General features: G+C 40.0%; 1 protein-coding gene across 1 annotated transcript in view; it reads left to right on the forward strand.

The window, feature by feature from the left end:
* Window positions 1–21,534, forward strand: part of DSCAM (DS cell adhesion molecule) — a 432,936-nt gene that overhangs the window by 303,683 nt on the left and 107,719 nt on the right. The window contains exons 12-14 of the mRNA XM_056502042.1: window positions 16,347–16,543; window positions 19,054–19,150; window positions 20,778–20,906. Of these exons, the coding sequence (XP_056358017.1) occupies window positions 16,347–16,543; window positions 19,054–19,150; window positions 20,778–20,906 (423 nt within the window). The remainder of the gene's footprint in view (window positions 1–16,346; window positions 16,544–19,053; window positions 19,151–20,777; window positions 20,907–21,534) is intronic.

Here is a 21,534-nt window from a genome sequence, read left to right on the forward strand (position 1 = left end):
AACATCTCCATGAAAATATTTTGCATGACCAAACAGAACCTGAGAAAATCTGAGTAACACAAAAATATCTATGTGAATATCTATTTGTGCAGCCTCAAGGGAGAAGAGAGGATTATCAGGCTTGAAAGCAGATTTTGGCAATCTGAATATATCTTTTTTTTTTTTTTTTGTTGGGGGGGAAGGGGGAAGCTCCAAGCATTGAGAAGCAGAATTGAGTTTGTGGTGACATTGCACCTAAACCACGGCAGGACTTGTATCAAGACATTGAACCATCAAACATGTTGGCAAAAGTATGATAGCAAAAATCTACAAGGAAGCCAGACAGGGACAATTCATCAGGAACTGGAGTGACAGGATAAGGGGAATGGCTTCAAACTGGAACAGGGGGAAAAATAAGTTAGATTTGAGAGAAATGTTTTACTGTGAGGTTGGTGAGGCCCTGGCACAGGGTGCCCAGAGAAGCTGCCCCATCCCTGGCAGTGCCCAAGGCCAGGCTGGACATTGGGGCTGGAGCAGCCTGGGACAGTGGGAGGTGTCCCTGCCATGGCAGGGGTGGGATGGGATGATGTTTAAGGTCCCTTACAACAAAACCACTTTGTGATTCTGTGATTCTTACATAAAAACGCTCCACATCTGAAGTGCCTTTGTGACAGTGTGCTTTCTATGCAGACAAGGATGCAGGAGGGTGTTTTGTGTCTTGGGGCTGCAGGAGCAGGAGGGGACAGCCTGAGCTGCAGAGGGTTTGCTCTGCACGTCTCCAGCTTCATTATTTCACTGAGCACACTGATGAACTGTAATTGTTTCCTGGCTCCCGTTGGTAGGAGATCGGGTGACAAAGGGGTTTGGAGCACTGCTAGGTTCCTGTTTCTCTCACTGATCTCTATTAGAACAATCATTATGATAATGATTCTAATCCAAGCTTCTGTAATATAACTGAGAAATAAATGCTTCTTGGTTAATATGCCTCAATTAACGGGTCACCCAGCATAGCTGCAGCAGGTTGCAAGTAAGTAGCTTTCAGGATCTGAGCCCAAATGATTATAGGTTTTCTTTCCCTTTTTAGATGAAACGGATTCATAAGCCTTACTCAAATGAATCGCTCTTGCAGTCATTAATTATAGTATACACATGTTAATGACATCATTATCAGGAGATAACATAATGTCCCAAGGACCACGTGCTGCAGTTGTTTCCTGTGCAAACAATTGTGCTTGATAACACAGCCTGTCACAAAATGTCAAAAGAAACCACATGGTGTCTCGAAATGATTGTGAAATTATCATGTGTCACAGCTATGTGTATCATAAAAAAATACCATCACGACAGAATTTTTCATTAGCTTTTGGGTGAGGGATACTGAAGAGAACAAATAATTAAGATCTTGAACATCTCAAGTGCAGCACATAATGCAGCAATGAACTGTTTAAAGTGTATCCTGTGACTGAATTAAAGTGCATTAGTCATGAATTCAGGATATGCACAGTAATAGGCAATATTGAGCACCTTGGGAGATTTTTATTTTCTCTTATTTAAAAAATAGACAGAAAGGAATTAGTCCTTTTAATATCCTACAGTTCAGTTCTCCTTTAGCACCTCCCTTTTAGCTTGTATGAGGATTGGGTATTAAGACTGTAAGAAACTTGTCTGTTTCTTTAGGAAATTTATAACTTTCAGTTATTTCAGCAAATTAAATCCTGCTCAAGTGAAAGTCAGTGCCAAAGTTCCTCAAGACCTCAGAATTCAGAATTTCAATCCTGGGGCCTCATTTGAGCAATCTCATTTTCATCCTTTCCATGATGCAGCAGAACTGAAAAGCCCCTGGCCAGCCTGTGGGTTTTGCTGCTGGCAGAACAGCAGAACTATCCTCAAAGAAGGACTGAACTCCCCTTTTTGCCATCCATGGATTTTGCCAGCGTTACCATCTTCTGCAGTTTTCCTCCTGAACTCATGTGGTGATTTATTTGGGTCTATATTTTTGGCTTTCCCATTTTTCCTTCACCACCAAACTGAAAAACATGATTATTCTCCAGCTGGCAGGAAGCTGTGCAAAATCGTGTCCCAGAGCCACGTGGTTCTGCAGGCACAGAAAGGTGGAACAGCTCTCCCCAGGACAGCAAAGGCTGCTTGTTACAGAGATGTCAGGAGTTCTCCTCCTCCAGGGCTGCCTCCTCTCTAGGGTTATGTGGGATCTGCTGTCTAACAGAGACCCATCAATACCCTCATCTCCAGAGCTGAGCTTTTTGTAACCCACAAGACCCTGTTTCCAGGTGCTGTGATGATAACAGTGACACTGCTTTAGTGATGCAGTAATTAGCAATTTAGTAATTAGCCATCAGCAGCAAGGCAGACAAAGGGAGATACCCAAATTTTTCTACTCCATCAAGATTCTGTCCCTGTACCCCCCAGGTGTGACCCCACCTGCAGAGCTGCCCCAGCCCTGCCCCAGCCCAGGGAGGAGCTGGAGCTGCTGCAGAGCCCAGAGGAGCAGCAGGATGAGCAGAGGGATGGAGCAGCTCTGCTGGGAGGAAAGGCTGGCACAGCTGGGATTGTTCACCTGCACAGGAGAAGCTTTGGGCTGAGCTCAGGGTGGCCTTGCAGGGCCTGAAGGAGCTGCAGGAAACATGGAGAGAGACAATTGCCAAGGGCTGGAGGGACAGGACACAGGGAATGGAGGGACAGGACACAGGGAATGGAGGGACAGACACAGGGAATGGAGGGACAGGACACAGGGAATGGAGGGACAGACACAGGGAATGGAGGGACAGACACAGGGAATGGAGGGACAGGACACAGGGAATGGCTCCCACTACCAGAGGGCAGAGTTCAATTAGATCCTAGGTAGAAATTCTTCCCTGTGATGGTGGTGAAACACTGGAATAGGCTGCCCAGAGATTTTGTGGCTGCCCCTGGATCCTTGGCAGTGCCAGGTTGGACATTGGGGTTGGAGCAGCCTGGGACAGTGGGAGGTGTCCCTGCCATGGCAGGGGTGGGAATGAGATGATCTTTAATGTCCCTTCCAACAAAAGCATTCTATTATTCACTGATAATTTCAAAAGCTGTATGTTCCTGATGCTTCTGTTCCTTTCTATGAAAGGTTCACATGTGCCAATCAGCCTTCCTGCAAGAGAGCTGACATGCAAATATTTTAGAAAATTTAAAGCTGAAAGTCTCTAAAGTAACATCTTAGTTTACATGTTTGGACTTTGGGGTTCTAAGTGAACCCCAAGGAGAAAGAAAAAACCCTCTCAGAGGCTGCCTTTGAATCACTTCTTTCCTTACCAGTAACAGTGACATGGGAATTCTTGACAGATGACCTGGTTTTACACTTACTGAGAGGATTCAGTAAGATTAAGATAAGGATTCAGGTTCCTCTCTTTTTTCACCTGGAGTTCCAAACCTTCCAGTGCTCTCCCTCCAACTCATTACTCAGGTTTACAGTGTTGCAGTTACCAGCTCGCTCAGCCCTGGCACACACAATAAATTACCAGCGACCTTTTTTTCACCTCTTTGCCTCAGATTTCCATTCCTGCAAAGAACAGCATCTAATTAAACACCACAACAGGGGCCTTCTCAGGCAGGATGGGAGGGGGATGCTCCATGACATTACCAGAATTTATTCTGGCAAAATCTGGGGCAAGGAACAGCCTGGAGACAGAGGTGAAGAGACAAGTGAGATTTATGAGAGACTGGCAGAGCTGGCAATAGAAATTGGAAGAGTTACTGGAGCTGTCAGCAACTTTGCAATCTTCAAGATGGAAAATCCAATGATTATTATTTGTTACAGCAGTATTAAAAATGTATTTAACTCACAGAGGGTTGAGAAGGCTTTTCATTTCTTCAGTGCTGCAGATTTTGTAGCATTTGAATATATATATAATTTATTTTTTTTTACAGTTCACAAGAGTTCAGCTTCTTAATGAGCTGTTCTTTTTAAGACCAATTCTGGGCACTCTGTTGATGCTGCTCATAGAGACCAACTGAGGCAAGGGCACAGCATAAATCTAGAATTTCAGGAACCACACTCTTTAAGATGCTTCCAGGTTATCCTTGGAAAACCTTTGTGAAGTTTAAATATATGAAATTACCTCAAAAGGCAGCAAACACACCCCATACATTATCTGAGGAATAACTGACTCTGTAGACAATCAGGGAATATTTTTAGGAAGATTTCCATTGCACTCAGGGATGATCAGCAATTCTGCAAAGCCACTTGAGCACTAAAAGTAAGTGAAGGAACACAACATCTGTCAAAGGTGGGATGTAACAGTCTAGAAATCCCTAATTTTGCCACAGAAAAAGTGTAAAACGAGAGTATCCAATGTGGCATTCAGCAAGGACTGGCCAAAGGTCTTCTTTCCATTTCATTTCATTTACTATTTTCTAATCTAGTGCATGATCAAAAATAAGGCAAAAATAGAAGTAGCATCATTCACCAACTTCATAACTCTGAGCACTGTGTAATCCCTCTACTAAAGAAGAATTTATCTTGTGGGGAAAAATGTTTTTGTAATTGAACAATGGATCATCAAACATGATCACAAAAGTCCCACTGGAGATTGCTTGGATGTCTCAGTTGCTGAAATTTTGGATGCTTGAACTTGCCATCTAAATTTTCTTTTTTTTCTTAATCCATATAAATTAATCCAGAGGAGATATTTTGTTATATTTTTTTAATTTTTACATACTTAATAAGGCAATCAGTAGATTAGAGATTTGATTGGAGGTCTTTTCCAACCTAAATGATTGTCATGCAGTAGAGTCTCAGCAGTTACTCCTCAAAATAGACTTCTGTAATTCAAGCTGAAGGATTCCATACTAAAGGGAGATAGAACAAACGTTTTTAGACAAATGTTGCCTCTGGAAACTTGGACAAAGAACCCTGGTTGAACAATCCCCCATTTTCTGTCCTAGCAATTGAGAGGGCAAAACCTGATGTCCACAGGATGTCCTGAATTTCTCCATGTTATCAATTTATTGGGGGGAAAGGAAGGAAAATAAAATAAATTGGGCTGGAGGAAAAAAATCTACTTTATCACCTTTTTCTTTGCACAAGTGGTTGAAATGCTGGGAATCCACTGGGTTTGTCCCAGTTTGGAGCTGTAGATGCTTTGACAGTGGCAGCATCTTCCTTTTTAGAACATTCATATCCAGTTATTAGTTTGGCATCCTGCTGATACTGTTATTGCTTCAATTTATCTTATCTTACTGGTAAGGAAATTTTAAAAGCCACATCATTTTCCAGCATTTTCCACTGTGAATTCCCAGTAAAACACTGTGGGACAAAGGTGCAGCACTTCAGCAACGAGGGATTTTTTCATGCTGAATTCCAAAGAACAGAAAGATTTTCCTCCAGTTAAAAGAGAGCAGAAATGCAGGAGCTTCTCAAGATTGAATCTCAGCATGTTTTTTTTTCCAGGGTCTTAGGTAATAAGATAAATTTTTAATCACAGCTACAGAAAAGGGGTTGGGTAGAGCAGTTATTTGCAAAGGAGGAGCAGCATGGATCCACAACGTGAGACTCTCCTGCCCATCATTCCTGCCATCTCTTTTTAGCAAAAAACAGAAGAATCCATCCATGGGGAAATTCATTAAATATGAAGCTGACTAGAAGATAACTAGAAATTAGCAACAATTTTGCTTCATATGAATAAGGAAGTTTCTACCTTTGATTCAACAACACCATAGCATTTTGTTTTATATTTCATTTGCCAAAACTATTCCTTCAGTTCCTCACAAAATTAAAAAGTTGGGAATGTATTCCCAGGTGACCACCAGGAAATCCATGTCCCTTAGAGTGATTTTAGCTTGAATGAATTTGGGTCATTTTTCCAGTATTATTTGGCTGAAAAACGACTCAGTTTTGAGAATTTTCATGAATTTCTGTAGCTTTTTCTTTCTTCCTTTTCTGCCAGAATTTGTATTTTGAAGATGTGAGCATGTTGGCCTGATTTTTGCAGGCTGAGGTAATAAAATCTTCTCAGAAACGTCTTTTGTCAAAGAGGTCACATTCTCATAAAAAGTTTTGGGTCAAAGAAGTCAGCTGTTCTCTAAAAATAAAATAACTTACAGTCCAAAACCCCAACAGAAGTGGTTCTAAAAACCTTTCTTCCAACTTACAAGAAACTCTAAAATGTATCATAGAAAAAGCAATAAAACTTGAACATAAAATCATAAAATCCCCCTAGGTGTGTGACTAATAAGACTGTTATGCAATGTATAAAACTCACACTATACCTTTGTGATTATTCTCTTTATAATGAAATATAATTTAAAACCCTCAAAAAACAAAACCCAGAATGACCAATTCAGTCCTTAAACCTCCTGGATTTCCTAAGGCCAAATGAAGGTAATTTAATAATTTAGGTACAAAGCTTAGATCTAAGCACAGCTTTTGTGTTTGTGTGTTTCAAGGATCTGATTAATAAAGATTTGACAATCTGATTTTACAAAAAAATCAAAAAGGCATTTTCATATTGCCCTTGTAACCAGCTGCTTCATTTATCACACTCAGCATTTGTCATCTACAATATGTCAAACCTTGCTTGGAAACACGACTCTCTTCTTCCTTTCCTGGTGGTTACATTACCAGCAGTGCCATTTTGGCCTCTGCTTTTGGGCAGGTGGAAGAGGTAATAGGAGTTTCTATTCCCTTGAAACACAATTTAGAGGGGAAAAAAAAATTATAAACAAGTCCTTTGAACTCCTTGTAACGTGGGAAGGGACCGTGGAGGAAAGTGACCCCCAGCCCTGTGCCACACTCTGTCCAGGAGATGGATGGCTATAATTTACTCCTGCCTCAAACACGAGTATTTATGGTGCCTCCCCTTGGCTGAGGGGTAAAAATGGTCTCCAGAGAAACAGAAACATTTCTTTTCAAGAGCATATTGAAAAGAGGGATGCGTGGGGCAGCTGAAAGTCAAGGGAAGGAGACAATGAGGGTTGCTTTGTCCTTTTTTTTTTTTTTTCAGGTAATAGAATAATTCTCCTTGTTTGCCCTTGTGGAAAATATTTACTGTTTTTTTCCCCATTATTTTACTCACACACACATGTGCCTGTGCATGTGCAGGCACAAAACCACCTTGACATAAGTTATAGAGGTGATAAATCTCTAGGGCCCCTGTACAGCAAAGTAGTGTCAACATCAGCACTGTAAAATTTAGCTTTAGAACTTCTTTTCAGCTGTTCTCTGGTTCACAGCTGGATAAGCACATTGGCAGCTCTGAATGAGCCAAAATCACTATAATCCAGGCTCAAATTAGGGTCCTCTTCCTCTGGCCTCAGACACTTGGGCACTGGAGCCAAATTATCAGCCACTGCTTTGTCTGGAAGTATTAAATATTCAGTGAGACAGTCCCAAAATACTCAGCACATAAGGCCTAGAATTCAGATTTGATAAAACACTACAAAGACACAATAACAAGGAATGTAAAAATCACAACAAATTCCCAAGGAAGTTTCTAATTTTAGATTTCATAAAAGTGAGAGTTTCCATTCTGATTTTTTTTTTTTTGTTTTTCTGTAAGAGCTGCTTCTAATTTATGGGTGAATGAATCTCAAAAAGTATCATATTTAGAATCTTTACTTTATAAATATTCTGCTTCTCTAAGCCCTCTTTGTTTCTCTTTGCTAGTAATTCCCTCTTTCCATGAGACAGATATAAAAAATGTGTTAAACACACCAGTTACCCATCAGAATTCCCTAGGCTGTGCAGCATTTAAGATGGTTCCCCACTCTTCTGGAAATTTTCTGTTTTTATTGAGATTTGCTTTCTCTCTAGAAACCCGTGGTGTGCTGAGCAGTAAAAGTAGAAACTAGACCATATAGAGGAAAAGATAAATAGATTCAGAATTAAGGTTTTGTTTTTGCAGAAACAAGCAGACCAAGGTGGTCAGACCATTCCCAAACTATTCCCAGATGGTGTATCTTAAAAGGGGCAAAATTTTTACTGGATAAACCAGATAAAATTAAAATAAACATCTACAGAGCTTTTTATTAGGATCTTATTCTCCTTTTCTGTCTTTCCTGGGATTGCAGCATTTATTAACATTGCGAATCTCCTTAATTAAGAGAATGTGGAGTTTGAGATCAGACCTTTAGCACTTGATTTCCCTGAATTTAAGCTACACTTCTGAAGGATGGTTGCAAAAATCTGATCACCTCCCCCTGAGGTCCTTTTATCATCTATAAGAAAGTGTTTGTCATCTTTAAGACAAGACCAGTGCCCTCTGGAAGGCCTTTTTATTGTCCCCTCAATGTCCACTACAAAAACAGTTTTTAATTTTTAGCCACCAGTTGTGGTGAAGCACTGATGGGTTTTATGACCATTCTTGACCCCTGTGCCCAGGTGAAAGCTTTTGGATATTCATCTAGTGCAAAAACACTTCTCTGTTGGTGTTAATATGCAGAATATATACATACTTGTATTGTTTATGCTAATAAACTCATATAGAGAGTGGCTGCTAACATTTAGAGAGCTGTGTCTTGCTGATTTAAATACACTTGAGTCTGTTCCTGCCATCACAGTATCAGATGATATCAGTCTATCTGCAACTACCTAGAAAATAAAATTAGAATTCCCTCTGAGCAGCTAGAGGAGGCTGGTTCTACCAGAGCCCTCTTTCTCATACATCAGCAGATAGCATTTCATGGCTTTTTAGCTCAGAACTGAGCTGTTATAGACCCAGGTCACCGTGCTTAAAAGTATATTTACTTGCATGAGTGAGCAGTGAATGAAAACCATTAATGTCCCGGCATGCCTCGCTCCCCAATACTCATTTTTGTTGGAGCCAGAGTTTCTTCGTGTGTTTCTGCTTCATTTAAACCTGTCAATACCCCAATTAGTGTTTGCTTCTCTTCCCCAGGGAGGGACATTTACACATGTCACTTCACAGCCTCCAAAATCTAAAAGACTTACAGGAGCTGCTGGGTCATAAAATAAAGCCTGATTAAAGCTTGTGCTGTCCAGTAACTTTCTGCCTTTTTTTTTTTTTTTTTTTTTTTTTTATTTATTTAAACTTGTAAACTGTTCAGGTGATTTTAATGAAAGGATACAAATCACAAGTTTAAAGCATAAAAACTTATTTAAAAAAAAAAAACACAAAAAACCCCACTCTCCTATGGGATTCCACAGTCTCTGTTTTTAACTGATTTGCATTCCCTAAGTCACCAAAAATTAGAGCACTGTGCTTTACAATTAGCATAGCAGTAACCCTCTCATTTCACATTAAAACTTGATGCCATCTTGATGGCAGACTGAATTCAATTTAAGATCAAAGCATTAGAGAAGTTATCTAAAATTATGTATTGCTAGTTTAACTATTTAACATTCCTGCTCTTTCCAGCCTGGTTTTTATAACAGGCTGATGAAAGATCATAATTGATTTGGAATAGAAAGTAGCCCCAGGATTTTATAATTAATGGAGACATATTTCTGGTGCTAATTTTTAGGCATCCACACTTCCCAATAATGTCAATGATGGTAAAATTAATTTTGTCCATACATTTCTTCTGTGGGAAGATGGTCTTTGTCTAAGTCTGCATAAATCACAATTAGATACGTGGTAATATAATGTTTTTTGATCACTACTTTTTGTTTTGACAATTAGCCAAGCTTTGATGAGGCTGATTTCCCCGTGCCTCATGTGAGCTCCCACAGTTTGTAACTAATTTTGTAAGTAATTTCCACAGGCTTTTACTACAGCTGACTGCAGGGACAAAGCTGTCAGCTTATCACCCCCTGTTCCCTTCCCCCTGGTTAGTGGGAAGTGCAGTTGCACAAAATGGGAATTGAAGCTGTATGGCAAAGCAAGAGAAAGTCACATTGATATCAGAACCATGTCAAAGTGAAAGACCAAGGAATATCAGCAGCTGCAGGTCTCCTGTGTATCAGCTGCAGCCACCAGTTTGCACTGTACAAACACAGAATTAATGCAAGACAAGACCTCAGGAAGAGGAAAGAACTGCCTTTGTGATTTGAGAGAAAAGCCCTTTTTTATTTTATTAATGTGTCTTTTGGTTAAAATTCATAGTTGTCATGCAAAATAAATCAACTTCTCTTCCTCTAATGTGACCTGAAACCACTTCTGAGTGAATAAGGGATGAGCCCTAAGTGTTCACAGCCTTTGCCCTGACACATTCAATCAGATCAGGAGGAGCTGCCAAGGACTCAAGACATCATTGTCATTTTATTCCAGCTCAGCATCAAACCAGGCCTGTTCAAGCTTGGAAACACATGTTTAATAATATTTATAATCAAAGTCACTTCCTTTATACCAGGAGAATAGTTGGCTGAAATGCTATTTTAAGATGTACAGGATCCATATTTATTCCCACTCAGTATTTATTTGGTTTTAGATTTTTTTCCCCAAAAGACTACCTTGTATGGGTGCCCTAAAAATGCAGTTTTTACAAACCACTGAGCGCCTTGTTTTGATTTGTAATACAAACTTATGAAGCTGGGACAGGATCTGCCATTTCTGTGTTCAATTTCTCTCTTTTTACACAGCAGTGCTGCTGTTTTATACTTTTCTGTCAATTTTTTTTTTTAATAGAACTGCTAATGAATCTCTTACCTTTTGTCCAATTCATACAAAAACCTATAAAAAGATACTGGTCTTCCTTTTAGGGCAAGTTAGGGGTAGAAGGTAATTTGCTTTGTTCAGTTCTATTTTAAAAATATTTTCAGAAATATATTAATAAATTTAAATAATTTATTTCCTATACACTACAGACTCCTGAAACTAAAGCTGAGTAAATAATTCAGTCCATTGTGTGAATTCATCAAATCTTTATTTCTCTCTTCGAATTTCTCAGGTTTACATGTTTGAAATTCTTTTTTCTAATCTGAAACATCAATGGTTATTAATTTCAAAACATTGGCTTTTTAAATTTGAAATTCATGCCATATTGATTACTGGCACAATTCACTCAGAATGTTTTCTATCTAAGAGTTGCTTTGCTTGGACAGCAAATTCTTTACTGATTCCAAGCAATATGATAAAATATTCTATTCTAAAATCACTTTCCTGAAATGATTAAATAATTCAAATAAATTTTTTAAAATATTTATCCTAAGAGAACAAGTCTCTGAGGAAGCTTTCACAACAAACAAACACAAGTAGGTCCCAAATGTGAAGTTAATTTTCAGAATTAGTGAATATTGATAGAAAGAAGTTGTCATTAATTATATACCGTTATTATTATATATAATAACTTGTATACATAAAAATGGGATGTTTTTTTTTTGTGTTTACATATTTCTTTGACCCTCTGAGATCCAGAATTTTCTAATCTTGGACATCTCCTGAGGAGGAGGATTAAGAGCATGATTTTCACCTGCTGAATAGGACTGACTTTTACCAAGTAACTATGAGTTCAAATTGAAATGTTTGGGAAATCCTATTGATTTAAAATTCTCTTTTCTTCCCCATTTGAATTTCAGAGAGATGTTATTTAAGTAAACCCAAATGTCTCTTATCAGAAAGGGAATACTGAAGTTACAAATTCTAGCAAAGCTCAGGCTGACTCCTAAAAGTCTGCAAAATTTGAAAATAAATTAACAAATATATATATCAACCAATAAAAGTGTGACAGCTAGGCTCCCTTAAATATAAGTAATGTATTTGCATTGGCTTTCTCTGCCTGAGCAAAAGTGCATGGAGGAAGAGGGAATCTTTTGAGGGAGGAAAATCCCATTTGTCATGGAGTATTCCCACTGTGCCTGACCAGAATAAAATGACAGCTGAATTTGACTTAAATTTTAAACTCGAATTCCAATTAATTTTCTCAATATTTTTTCAATGTTTGCAAGATGAATCTCTCATGGTTACAGATATTTCCCCAAACTGGCCAGTTCAAGCATGATCCAGTGATAGAGCCAAAACAGGAGAACACTCTGCCAGGACAGAGATTTCAGACCAGGAGAATCCCAGAATGGCTTTGGGTTAGAAAGGACCATAGTTCTTAAAAATACTGAGAACTTTATTCACTCTTACAATTATACATGGATATTTAGTGTTTAATTATAAACTGAAAGACAGGGAGACTTTTAATTTGATTTTTCCAATGTGGCTATTCCCATCTATGAGCTGAAAGAGAGAAAAAATACCTCACTCACCATCCCAGTTCTCTACCTAATTTTTTAAATTTATGTGAATTTTTGTTTTCTGTTAATTAATAAAAAATTATTCTAAAATAATTCAAAAGTTTCTGATACCCTTCACAAGCTTTCCTCAACTTCCTACAGTCTCGTTATTCTGGATAATGAGACTGCTCTTTATCAATTTATTTTATCTTTATTTATTTATTTTCATTTTTATTTGCACTCAGTTCCTGAAGAAACACTCAACAGTAGCAGAGGAAAATAAATCAGATTAAGTAAGTTCTACTGAATCTTAGGAAAGGCCCAGATTCCGTTTTCTTCAAGAGTAGGACAAAAAGTTCTTGTTTTGGCTGAGCCACTTCAACAATTCTGAAGTATAACCCTGACTACTGAATTTTGCACTTTGATTTTAATGATGGAGTTGTTATTACTATAAAGCAATCATTATGTTAATAATTGCTACTTAATTGTATAATCAAAATGCATTGTATAATGCACCTTTATATGCATTAGTATAGCAATAATATTTAGTGCTATAATAAATAATGGTTTCATAATATAACAATAATAATGATATCATTAAATATTTTTAAATTATTTCTTGTTGGGTTGCCATGAAGAAAGAGGAAAACAATAGGCCAACCTGTGAAAAGCAGCAAGTAAATCAACTTTCCAAAAGAAAGCCCAACTCCAAACAGAGAAAGCTCCTGGATTAATGCTTCTGGCAGAGATATGCATACCTTGAAAATGGAAATTGCCACGATTTGTAAATTGTAGCTTCTATTTTCCAGTTTTTGAGCAACAGATCTCTAATTGTGCCCAGCACCACACAGCTTCAGACAAAACATGGAGAACCCCAGAGAAAACAGAACTGGATTAATTTGTCCCGTGGTGAAACTACTCCAAAATTGTGGAACATGGCAATATCCATTCCTTGAACCTTCCAAAATGCTCTTCCCTTCCAAAATTCTCTTATATAAATGTACATCTATAAATATAATTATGTGGCTGTATATAAGGCACATTTGAAGAGATATAAGGCACAGACACACTTAATATGGCATCTGAATCATCTTGATACATTTCTAAATGCCTTCACTTATTTTTAAGACATCCTAAGAGAATATCTCATGCATATGTAGTGCAGATTTAGCTTGCTTATTTACAGTTTTCTAGATTATTTTGTCAGTAAAGAACCAGCATATTTATCTCAGTTATTTGCATCAGTAATTTGATTAAAGATAGTTGGAGGATGAAGAAATACGTTGCCTAAAATATCCTTGGGAATATGGCTTTGTTACCAGAAATCTTTTGACATAGAAGAAGATAAAAAGAAGAGCTTATGGTTTAGGATCATTGGAGATAAATTGTGAAGAGTAAAAAAATCAGCTTTGGAGGAAAGGGAAATATTTAGCTGTGAGGCATTGCTATGGCAATAAGGAATCTGTGTGGAAGATTATGTGAGGAGAAGGGAAGGATAAGCAGGGATAAAGCTGTATCTGAGGAATAAAGTCATCTTTCTTTACATGTTTTTATACTGCTCTTATTAAGAAAGTTTGTTAGAGGGAAAAAATGAGCTTTGCAAGGTAGCCTCTGGCTTTTAATAGCAAAATAGGGAGCCATGGGGTTTGGTTTGGCACTGGCACCCAGCACAGGACCCAAAAGCAAGGCAGGAGTGCCTGGGACAGGCTCCTGGATGTCTGTGGAATTTCAATCCAAGTCCAATGTCCCATTTTCTGTGTGCTCCTGCCCATGAAGCAGGAGGAGGGTGGAGCAGCCAGGGCAAGGCTCACCTGCACAGGAGCTCTGGTACTTCATGGGGAGGCACAAACCCCTCATCTCCTGCATGGGCTCAGAACATTTTCACCATCACCAGGAAACTCCAAGGGGGAGATATTGATGGGAAGGGACTGCAGCTGTAGGGAAAAACCTCTAGGTGGCTTGGGAGGTTGGCTGATTTAATCAGGGACAGGAAATGAGGCTGGAGGAGGAAAATAAAAAGGTACAGGGATTAGGGGACGTGAGAACTCAAGGAGGTTGAAGCAGGAAGAAAGAGGGACAGGTGAAGGGAATTGCAGCCTGCTGTGCTGAGGGGAGAGAGATGTGCAGAGGAAGGGACATGTGGGAGTCTGGGGACATTGTGGAAGGAAGAAGGAGGTGGCACAAGCTGATGATGGTGATGGTGATGGTAATGTGGACTCCTTAACAGCCTGGCACTCTTTTGAATTGGGTCTCTATTGAACAAAATGCATAAAATGATGTATGGGATTATTTCAGGAAGAAATTCAGGAAGAATTGGCATTGGCAGGGGCTGCCCAGGGAGGTTTGCAGTGCCCATCCCTGCAGGTGGCACCTGGAGGTGGCACTCAGAGCTCTGAGCTGGGGACAAGGTGGGGATGGGCACAGCTGGGACTCCACGGGCTGGGAGGTAATTTCTAATTTAAATGATTCTGTGATCTTGCACAGCCCTGGTTGTTCTGGGTTTGGAGGAACAAGCAGATGATCACAAAAAGCCAACTCTCTGGAAGTAACCTCCTTGTGGGTATGTGAGGCACACACCAGATGAAACTGAGACTATTTCTATTCTCTGGAATATGGAATCAGACTCATCCTGATTTTGTATTATTCATAATTTCTTCTCTTCAATGCTCTCTTGGAAAAAACTCATGAGTACTTAATGCCAAACAGTTAAACAGGATGTACTTCATCACCAGTGCATGTGGAGCCTCCTGCCTCACACAAGAGATTTCTCAGAATTCCTCCTGGAATTAGATCCCATTGGATCAAACCCACGGCTCCACAGGCCCTGTTAATCTCCAGCTCGGTTTGGTTTGGTTCAGGAAGCCTCTGAACAGAAAGGGCTGCATCCTGGCATATTGTCATATCCAAGCATTAACAGCTCTGGCATGTGAAAAGGTCATGCCACCAAGCATTAACATTACAGGCTAGCAATTAAAGTAATTCATTTAAATAAGGGGTTTTTATTCTGCTGTGCGGCAACAAACACAACCTATGCAAGGGGAGAGCCTGGGAAGGCCTCAAATCAGATCCTCTGCCAGTGCCATCTGATTAAAACAGGGACCCAGAGAGGCTGAGATGGAAGGAGTGAGCTGTTCTGATGAGAAGAGGCGACCATTCATGCATGAAAACGAGGGACTGGGGCTACTGCAGGAGGCAGCCCCAGAGGGCAAGAGCTTAGGGAGGGGGTTCATTGCTGATGCCTCATATGCTTCAGAAGAGTGGACAGATCCCTTCAGAAAGAACAGCTCTGTGCCTGTCCAGGGCTCTCCAGCTTCTCCTGAACTGAAACACTCATGGGCTTTGATTCTTTCTAGAGGCAGAAATCCACATGCCATTTATTAGTGGACAAGCCATGTGGGGAGGAAAGGACAGCAAAGGACTCCAAAGAGATCATCTTATTTTAAAACTGCTTGGGGTGTTTGGAGTTTGGAATAAAACATTTCATTTGTTTTCTTCCTGTTTGCAGGAAATTTTAATTCCAAAACATGAAAATACTTTAGGTTTAAGACTGTTCTTGCTAAGAAGAGAGTATTTTTTTCAACATTAAAATTTAAGCCCTTTTTAAAAGAATGGTTAATGAAGTTGACAGGTATGTCCAAACTGTTCTGCAAATACCTTCTGAGTACAATAAAAACTTGAATCTAGCTAGGTTTATTGTCAGTTTAATTATACTTTCAGTTCAGCACAGTTCAGCTACGCACTCAACACATCCATGGTTTGTAAGCTCCTTGGTGCAGAGCCTTTCTTTTAATTTTGTGAAGCTCCTGCTTTAATTGAGTCCTCATTTTGATAGATCATTACTGTCACACAAACTGATAAAACATGTAACAGTCAGCAAGTAGAACAGCAGCTCATCAGAAGGAACCAGACCTTTTTTATCTGTTCTTTATTGTCCACATATCTGAACACTTATTAGTTAAGTCCCTTTATGTGCTGTGAATATTGAATACTGAATTATGTTGCAAGTTGCTCTGTGAGAAGCAAAACAAATGAAGACAGGCTTCCTTTGGAGTCACACCTTCTATTGTCCATTTCCAACTCCTTTCTGCTAAGCTCCCTTTGAGGCCCATCAGGAATGAAAAAAAATACTTTTTCACATTTGTTTCAATCTGGTTGAATATGGACAAGCTGGGTGAGACACAGGTTGAAAAGTCAACATTGAACCATCAGACCCTTCAGTTCACTGAGGAACAACCTTGTTCTGTTTTTTTTTGTCTGTTTCTAGTTCCAGCTATGATAACCTCCTACCCAAACACCACCCTGGCAACTCAAGGCCAAAAGAAGGAGATGAGCTGCACGGCACATGGAGAGAAGCCCATCATAGTCCGCTGGGAGAAGGAAGACCGGATCATTAACCCCGAAATGTCCCGTTACCTGGTTTCCACCAAGGAAGTTGGGGATGAAGTGATTTCTACCCTGCAGGTAAGAAAACAAATTGGCCCCCAAATCATCCAGATATGTCAAGGTGTGCTTGGTTTGGTGTTGATTCAGGTGCAGGGCCAGCCTGACAACACCAGAGCCCCAGCACTCACTCCATGGAGAGCTGGCAAGAGGAGGGAGAGGAAACTTCTGCAATCCATCCTTAATGAAAAATTCCCTCTTGCCACACTCCAAGGCACCAAGAGACAGACCAGGCTCAACCCTCCATCCTCTCTGTCTCAGGAGCAGCATGGCTCATGCCTTATCCTGTCCTTCCCCAGATGAGTTTGACCAAACTGCTGATAAACTCTGGCAAATATCTGACCCCAAGTTCTTACCCTCACCAAATCACTCAACTGGCTTGAGAAAAAATACTGCCTTTTTAAAGTGCTCTTCTCCCTCCCTTACACTTGGTGGGGCTTGTGACACCACTTTATAAAAGTCAGGACTCAAAATGGTGTTTTATGTGTGCTTTTATGAAATCTAAAAGAATCTTTCTTTTTTTCCTGACTCCAAAATCTTCATTATCTATTTTCAGTCACATTTAAAAAGTAGATTTATCAATTCTCTATCAGTCTGGTTATTGTCTAAATGTTAGAGTAACTCTTATGACAGATTTCTTTCTTTCTGGCCAATAACTCTGTTGGATGATATCCAGTAAAATTCTGGGTTTGCTGTCTGTGAGAGACCTTTGCCATTGATTTCTACGAGGAAGAATAAATTCTACTATTGTTCCTATTAGTATTTTTGTGACACAAATATTATTTAGTTATAGGATTGACCCCTAGGCATCTCTGCCATCATTCTTGTTGATTTTACTAGGATAACCCCTGGATACACAACAACATATCATATTTGGAAATATTCTATTTCCTTCTATTTGGAAGGCTGGAGTCCTGCTTGGAGAGTTTTCTGAAGCAGTTGAGTACAGCAATGGTGTTCCACACCCATGTGTGTTACATAGAAAACCTTTCACTTCTGAGAGATAAAACACCCCAAAAAGCAGAAAGTGGCAGATTAAGACTGAAGCTTTGAGCTCAGTGCTTTTGCATGATGATGTGATCTTTAGTTGTGTACTCAGATTTTCTTTTTTCTGCAGGACCCCTGCCTCAGTGAGACAGGACTTGGAATTTCACTGGGGCTGAATTAGGGTTGAGTAAAGAACGGCACTGTGTGATGCAAAGCTGATTTTTGAGACCAAACTTTTCACAGGTGGCCATTAATTGTGTGTTCTTTGTTTTCTGGGCACTCTCTTTGAGCCCTTGGGGTCTGATTTGCAGAAGTACTAAGCCCTCCTGGCTGCAGCTGAGCTCAGTGGAAGCTGTTCTGAGCACATGAAAGGCTATTTATTGCTCAGGACTCTGAGGGAGGGGAGAAGGCCCTACATGTCTCAAACTGGGCTCTGGAAATTTTTGCTTCCCTGTCTCCAAGCTCAGCCACATGTGCAAGGGAACACAGCTTGACAAGTTGCCACATCTCAGATGATAACTCTCCAATTTCCTTGCAGCAAGTGGGAAATTAATCCATTTATCCTAACCAGTGGTGACTGGGAGTTGTGCTCACATCACCTGGGCTTTGCTGAGGAATAAAGAGCACGTGGAGTTTCCATGGCTCAGCTAATATGTGGCAACTTGTCAAGCAGCCACAAACATTATCATATATCTGCTTCCTTAATTCTCTACATGAAATGGTGGCAATGCTCTTCATGTTGTCAGGGCTGATGAAAATAAATTCACTCGTGTTTCTGCAATGGGTGAACTCACAGGAAAATGCTGTGAGAAAATGAATGTCTGTTTTCAGGGCACAGTTTGAACAGTGTGCAGTAAATAAATTGTGGAGCAGCACACTGAATACTGAGAAGGAAATAGTATTTCAAATATCTGTTAATTTAAAAAAAAAAAAAAATCTTTCTTTCTTGTACCTTGAATGAAGCAGTGGTCCTGTAGAAAAATATCGTTTTGAACATGTTTGCAAATATTATATATAAATTTCCTTGCTGTTAAACAACAAATTGAAAAGAAAGACCACACGAAACTTTATTATGAGGCACCACTGAATGCTACAGGGTTCACCACCAGTGTTTGAACCTTTATTTCCTCCACAAAGACTTCAGCCACTTGAGTTATTTTCAGAAATAACTGGAAAAATTTGGAGGCAGCAGGAGGCACCATTTTGTATGGCAAATTTCAGCCAACAGTTAAATACCTGGCAAACTTGTGAGGAACTGGAAACAAGGCTCCTAAGGAGAAGCTGCAGGAATAGGTGGAGCTCCAGCTCCTGACTACACATGTCGAGCTGCTATTCTGTGTCCTCAGCCCAGGTGCTGCTGGCTTTGCTAATCTCACTATTTTGGAAGCTTTCCTATGCAAATGTACCTTTGTAACCTGCAATATCTATTTATTGCTGTCGAGGAGTACAGTCTGCACAATTTTTCTTGCACCACACAGACAAGCTGTTGGTTTATTTTCTCTGTGTGCTGTTCAATCCATCACCTCTTTTCCAACCTCCTATAGATTCTGCCAACTGTGCGTGAAGATTCTGGCTTCTTCTCCTGCCACGCCATCAATTCTTACGGGGAGGATCGTGGAATAATCCAGCTCACTGTGCAAGGTAGGCAGAGGACAACACAAGGGAAAAAAAAAAAAAAAACAGCTATTGTAGGACAGGAAGTGTAGAAATCTGCTGGGGGGGATGGAAGTTCTGATTCCTAATTAAATGTTTTCCTCATTGTCAAAGAAATAAGAAGCTGCATTAAGGTTCTCAGTCTTTCATTTTCCAGCATCAGAGATTAAATAAAAAAAAAAAGCTTGAGTCCTTCTCAATCTGTACAAATTAATTAGATTTTTTTTCCTTAAATACATCAGTTGACAACTGCCAAAGATACTTAAAACTAATATCTTCAGTAAGGACTGTGGATATGGAGGATTGAGGAAGAGCAGGTTTCATTTGATTTAAAGAACAAATGTGCTTCAAACCCAGGTCTGAAACAAAGCAGAAGTGATCTCACTTCATCTCTAGAGAAATATTAAACCTACTGTGGAACTTAAAGCAAAATATTTCAAGTTTAATCAGTCAGGATAAATTGTGAGCAGTTTGCACAATCCAAACTCTAGGAATTTATGTTGCCTGGGGCTGGGTTTCCCCTCCCACAGGGCAGAAACAGCAAGTCCTGGAGAGGTGACAATATTTGAGATGCAGGGCACAGGCAGGACTCAGCCACCAGCCACTGCTCGTTTCCATGTGGTGCTGGCTCCTCCTGTGCCTCTCTGAGCCTGCACACTACAAATTCCTACAACTTGTAGATTTCTGTCTCCCTGCCCTTGATTCCAAGGAGCAGCAGATTCCAGAGGATGCCTAAGGCAGCCCCGTTGAAAAATTCAGGTGGAGTTTGGGGACAAGTTCCCAGTTCCACCACTGCTCATCTAAGCTGCCATGACCATTTAAAGGGACATTAGGATGGGTCTAGGTGCTGGTTATTTGCAATATTAACTTTAGAGGCAGAAGGAGCTTTAAAATTAATTTTTGACTTTTAAAATGCTCAAAGAGACAGAAATTTTACTCTCCCCACCAAATTCAGCACTTTTGAGTACTCATATTTCTACAAGCATATTTTGAGTAAAGTCACTGATAATAGTATTAGGGAAACATGGTGTTCGAGATGAAATATCTTTCCTGAAATGAAAGTCCAAGCTGGATTGATTTTAAGGAAATACAACCAAGAAGGTCAAAGAGAAGCCAGTATTTAAGATCACACCACTGGCTCCTGCGGGATACTGGTGAAAGCCAGGGGAAAAGCAGCCTTGAAGCAGCTTGGATTTCTCATGCTGTTCAAGGAAAACAAAAGAGAAAATAGTTAGAACAATGATCAAGCACCTGCTGGATGTGTGAGCTACATGACTGGGGTGTCACCTCTCTTGCACCAATAGAATAATTTCTATCTTTGCTACCACAAACTACTCTATGTAAGTGTAGTGTTTCTTTAAATAAAGGGCTTTTTGATTCTCCATTCCATGAAGAAATCTGTTGCTATATTCTTTTCACCGCTCCCATAGCCCAAATGCAACAGGCTCCGAGTTGAGGAGTGCTGATACTTCCAGCAGGTGATTAACAGGATCAGGGTCCCCATGAGCGCCCAGAGAAATGCCAGGAAGGCTGAGCCAGCACCACGCTGGCTGGAGTGCCCTGTTGGGAGGATGGGGTCTGTTCTGAGCAGAGCTGTGTGTGTGTGTTTGCCCAGAACCCCCCGACCCCCCCGAGATAGAGATCCGGGAGGTGAGAGCGCGGAGCATCGCCCTCAGGTGGACCATGGGCTTCGACGGCAACAGCCCCATCACCGGCTACGACATCGAGTGCAAGAACAAGTCAGGTAAGGAACAATCCCCACTGCTGGTCATTCCCCACTGGTTTGTGTTGTGAAAGGTAATTCATAAATTGAACTGCCTGATGGAATTTTTTATCATGGTTTGTTTAATCTTCCGTGAGGAGATTTGTCTTCATTTGTTGTCCTTTTTGTTTGTTTTGTGGTAAAGACACTAAATTTAGCAATTGGTGGTTTTCCCTTTTACCACTTCATGCTATATTTACTGAGGCAAAAATTTTGTGATGTTTTCATTACTGGATAAAGTATTTTCAAGGCTGTTGAATCATCAGTCATCATTTTAGCTCTGGCTCTGTAAATGAAATCAATAATGTACAGGAGAGATTGATAACACACCTGAAAGAGGAGGAGTGGAAATTCTCCTCTGAGGCTGAAGTCAGGAATCACAGGTTTGGAGATGTAGATCGGGCAAGGATGCCTTCAAGGAATGTTCACACCTGAAAGTTTCTGGAGTCTGGGGTTTTTTTGGTTGTTTTCCTTTCTTTCCAACCACCCACCTGCTCCAGAAAAGCTTTTGAAAGTCGTTCTTGCCTGATTGACTTCTTTCTCACACTAAAACATCTCTTCTGTTGCTCAAAAAAAAGAATAAGTATTTAAGAATGATATAATTCAGCAC

This window comes from Oenanthe melanoleuca, chromosome 1 (genome assembly GCF_029582105.1).
Source record: "Oenanthe melanoleuca isolate GR-GAL-2019-014 chromosome 1, OMel1.0, whole genome shotgun sequence".
NCBI lineage: Eukaryota > Metazoa > Chordata > Aves > Passeriformes > Muscicapidae > Oenanthe > Oenanthe melanoleuca.